General features: G+C 42.0%; 1 protein-coding gene across 1 annotated transcript in view; it reads left to right on the top strand.

Moving 5' to 3' along the window:
* Lrp11 (LDL receptor related protein 11) overlaps nucleotides 1-4,795 on the top strand; it is a gene marked incomplete at its 5' end in the record, with an annotated part of 56,362 nt that overhangs the window by 10,167 nt on the left and 41,400 nt on the right. Inside the window, one exon of the mRNA XM_012517904.2 lies at nucleotides 1,782-1,939. Coding sequence (XP_012373358.1) covers nucleotides 1,782-1,939 — 158 coding nt within the window. The remainder of the gene's footprint in view (nucleotides 1-1,781; nucleotides 1,940-4,795) is intronic.

A 4,795-nucleotide genomic window follows, 5' to 3' on the forward strand; every position in this document is an offset into this window, starting at 1 on the left:
TTTTTTTTGGTCAGAATCAGGGATTGAACTCAGGCCCTTGCACTTGCCAGGGAAGCGCTTATTCCACTGAGCCATCTCCCCGGCCCCCCTATACATATTTTTTAAATCTCTGGTGTCCTCCTAATAGGCCCCACCTTGTGAAGGTTCCACCACCTCCCAGTGGTGTCACCCCAAAGACCACTGCCTTTACACATGGACCTTTGGAGGACATTAAGCATCTAAACTACACTATAAAAAAAATTATTTTCTTGAAACAATTGCATACAGTAAGCAACTGTATTCCCTACAGCTTTGAATTATTTTAGCCTTATTCTAGATCAAAGACAAAGAGTCTACAAAAAAAAAAAAAATGTATACACACTTTAGCAGTTCACCCTACTAAGAAATGTCAGGAAGCTAATGGCCACCACTTTGAGCACCTCTGGTCATTACAGAGGGCAAATGTGACTTTGCCTTATGATCTCAATAAATTTAGTATTAGGATATTTATACAAAATAAATATTTATACTTAACCATGCTGGTGGAGTAGTCCTGCAGTCCCAGCACTCAGGAGGCAGAAACAGGAGAATCATTGTGAGTTCAAGGCCATCCTGGGCTACAAAGTGAGTTCAAGGCTACTCTAAACTTCATAACGAGACCCTTTCTCAAAATACAAAATGAAACAAAATTTTTACGAGCGGATATAGTTCAGTAGTAGAGCACTTGCCTAACATACACAAGGCCCTGAGTTCAATCTGTAGTACCACCAAAAAAAATTGTGATTTAAAAAATATATATATTGGGCTGAGGAGAGAGTCTAAGTGCCTACCTGGGAAGCATGAGGACCGGAGTTCGATCCCCAGTACCACATGCTGTGTCAGCCACCGAAACCAGCATGGTGGTACACGCCTTAATCCCACTGCTGCAGAGGCTGAGACAGGAGGATCACTCTAAATCCGAGCTGTGTAGTGAGACCCTGTACCAAATAAAAGATATTTTTTAAATTTTTAAATAAAGCGATAAGGTAAAAAAATATGTATTTATACAAATCTTTCTTTGCCTGATGTTTACATTTCCATATATGTGTGTTTTGCTCTTAGCACATCTCAACAGAAAGTCACTGCGCTAATCCTGTTATAAAAACAAGTTAATGGGTTCTCTAAATTTTTATTTTGCTAAAACTAGTTTTCAGAAAATTTCTGTGTGGACTTTCTTTAGTGTGGATCCTAGGTTGCCTTAACTCCCCAAATTTAATCTGTTTCCCCTCCATGGAACGCTCTGTATCACTCTTACTTTGAAAACTTGATTAGAAAAAAATAAAATCTGAATGAAAAGTAAATTTGGTTTTACTGAGGTTAGTTTAGGAATCTTTAAAAAATCATTTACTAGAACTTAGAATTTCATGTCATTTATATAGTGAGTGAAAAATTCACTGCAGGAATTAATGAAACTCAGAACAAAACATCCTCTTGTTACTAAACCAGTATATATCTTTAATAAAGCTACTTTTAATTGACATGTTGGTGGGCCCCAGCACATTGTCTCATACCCACAACTTTGTGCGTAGCTATTGTTAATAGCCAATGCTCCGAACTTCCTCTAATGCACGTATCTAGCCGAATTCTGTATTCATTATGCATTGTTATTGTTTACTATGGAAAGAGGATACAATGAAAACAAATTCTCATTCTTTTAGAAGTTCTTTGCTGGATCAAATCTATTCAGCAGATAAGGTAGTTATTCATAAATTAGAAAAAAAAATAGGGAGCCTTTTCTTTATTATGACTATTTTCTTTCATAGACCAGGATGCGCCTCCGCTCAGCAAGGCTGGACAGGATGTGGTTTTGCATCTGCCCGCAGATGAGGTGATTCTGGATGGCCGCGAAAGCTCAGATGACCACGCCATCGTCCAGTATGAGTGGACATTGCTACAAGGTGACCCATCAGTGAACATGAAGGTAATTTAGGTCGTGCTTCCCGCTTGCTGGAAGTGGTCTTTGTAATGTCTTTCACCTTGGATTCCTAAGATGCCTGTGAGCTAGTAGGAGAGGCATAAAGCAGAGAAAATATAAAATTGATTATCCCAAAAATGAGACAGCGGGGCCTGCCAGAGAGCTCAGCGGACTAAAGCACGTGCTTAGGCAGAGCGCAGCAGCGGGTTCGATCCCCAGAATGCCCTACGGGCCCCACTCCCCGGGGCGTGCTGAGATGGTGATTGAGACTGGGCAGGCATGGTGGTGCACGCCTGTGATCCCAGCACTTGGGAGACAGAAAGCAGAATCTCCACGAGTCCGATCTATGTAGTGAGACGCTGTATTCCCCGCACTAAATACATTTTTTTAAAGAAAGAGTTTTCTGTGGAGCTAGGAGTGGTCTTGATGATTTGTTTTAAAGCTTGCCTCGGTTTTGCTGCTTTTTCTTGATAAAAATCATTTAAAGAAAAACACCATGTATATTTTATTGTAGTGACTCTGATTACTTAAAAGTCTTATTCAATATTTTACTTAGTTCAAGATTCAGGAAGAAAATTTTGAAAAAGGCACAGGATAATAAAGTACACCATGCAGTGATCCAGATAGTGAATGGTTAGGCCTGCTTGCCGCCATGGTGCTAAGAAGTGCAGCAAGGGTGGCACAGTGTCCCCTGCCAGGCTCATGTGAGTGCAGCTGGACTTGCTACCCATGTGAGTGAGCCGTTTGTACAGAGGTCACCTACACATAGTGGGTGTCCAGTCCTAAGGCAAGTCAGGAATCGCTCTAGACAGGAGCATTTCCTAATTTAGGCACATTCATTCAGACCACTCTAAACCAGGCATGGTAGTGCCTGCCTATAATCCCAGCACTCCAGAGGCTGAGGCAGGAGGGTCCCCATGAGTTCAAGGCCACCCTCAGCCACAAGGCCAGCCTGGACTACACAGTGAGACCTGGCCTCAAAAACACAAAAACAAAAGCAAACCACTGTAGCTAGAAGAAGGTGAGGTAGTAAAACAGCAGTTTACACTCTAGTGGAACTAATGCAAAAATAGTCTCCAGTCCCACCGCAGTGATTTAAGTATGTTGATTTACTCGGTGACTACATAATCTTAGAACTAGACTGAATCCTTGTTCAGCATCTTACTCAACCTCTCATGCAAATAGGAGCCCCTTCTCCAGCAAGCCTTCCATGAGCTGTCTGCGCTCTGCCTGACTTTTCTGTGAACAAGAGCTCATTGTCATACATTGTGTCCTAGGACATTGTTAATCAGCTCTGATTATTAGGCAAACACGCTGTATCTCCTCATTACTTCTGTGCCTCGGTGCTGGGTCTTCCCTTTGGAAAAACACTGAAAACATCTTTTTATTCTGCACAAGAAATTTTGAATTGATTTTTAGGACATACCTCATCCAGTCTCATTTGGATATTTTGGATTAGTTTATGCTTTTCTGAAGATCAAATCCTATATTTATGATGTGGTTCTTTCTGACATAGTGTTACCTCTTTGGATCCAGACCTTGTCCCCACTTCTATTAATGAAACTTAATTTACATGAACTGTTTTAGAAGCTGCGTCACACAAAAGGCTAATGCTGAGACTTCCTGGCAGGACTGCCTACAACCTGCTTCATTTTTTCCATAACTGCTGTCATGGAAATGGTGTCCCTTCTCCTGGGTAAATGCGCTTGATTAATCCTTCATATGGAAGCTTCTCTTTCTGCTTTACATCTCAGCATTTTGGTTTTTATCTACAACAGAAATGATTTTAAAATTTGAATGTGATCTGTCACATTTATTATGTGACATTCTTCTATGCATTGCATTAGCTGTAAGATTGATTAATAGATCTTAATTGAAACTTTGAAGTTTGCGGTTGACTCAGACAGATGGATAAGCTAGGGATCACACCACAGAGTGCCCCGTAGGAGGGACACTACCTGTTACTTGGTGTGTCTCGGAGATACTCAGTCAAACAGCTACCTCCATCATCCTCCAGCTCTTTTTTTTTTTTTTTTTTTTTTTCTGCAAAGCTTTATTCCGGAGGGGCTCAGTCCTTCTTGGCAGCTGCCTTCCTCATGGCGGCCAGCACGTTGCTCAGCTCCTCACGCTTCCTCTTGGCGCGGATGTGCGTCCCCACTCTTTTCTTGATGAACTTGAGGGCGCGCTTGTCCTTGGAGACCTTGAGCAGCTCCATGGCGCGCCGCTCATAGGGGGCGAAGCCGCACACTTCCCGGATCATGTCCCGCATGAACTTGGTGTGTTTGGTGAGACGTCCGCGGTGGCGGCTGTGCCTCGGTTTGCTCACATTCTTAGTCACCTTGTGGCCCTTGTTGAGGCCCATGGCCATGGGATAGTGGAGGGCCATGGCTACTCTTTTTCAATGGTTGCTGTGGCGGAAGGACCCGAGCCGGGCGGAACCATGGGAGATCTCCATCCTCCAGCTCTTTATACTTGTTACTAAAAGCTTTATTCTGTGAGCATTAAATACATAAATGAGTGCTGAGTAAAAGTAGTACTAATGATTGCATATTTAATTTTTTGGAGGTATTCATAAAGGGATGTTGAAATTAGGGGTTCTTTTGTTTGAGTTGCTTCTGTTTTGTTTTGGGGTTCTTTTTTGATACTGGAAATCAAATTCATGACCTTGTGCTCTCCAGGCTAGAGCTTGTGCTGCTGGGCTATCTCCCCAGCCCAAATTAGATATTTTTCATAGCATTTTTAGGACAAACTCCTGTACCAATAAGAGGGAAACTGAACTGATTCCCTAGCCAGGTATATAGCAGTGACAGCAGATAGATGTAAAGGTGAACAGTTTTCTTTTCATTTTATTTTATTTTTTAT

Source organism: Octodon degus, unplaced genomic scaffold (genome assembly GCF_000260255.1).
Source record: "Octodon degus isolate 3935 unplaced genomic scaffold, OctDeg1.0 scaffold00229, whole genome shotgun sequence".
In the NCBI taxonomy this organism is placed as follows: domain Eukaryota; kingdom Metazoa; phylum Chordata; class Mammalia; order Rodentia; family Octodontidae; genus Octodon; species Octodon degus.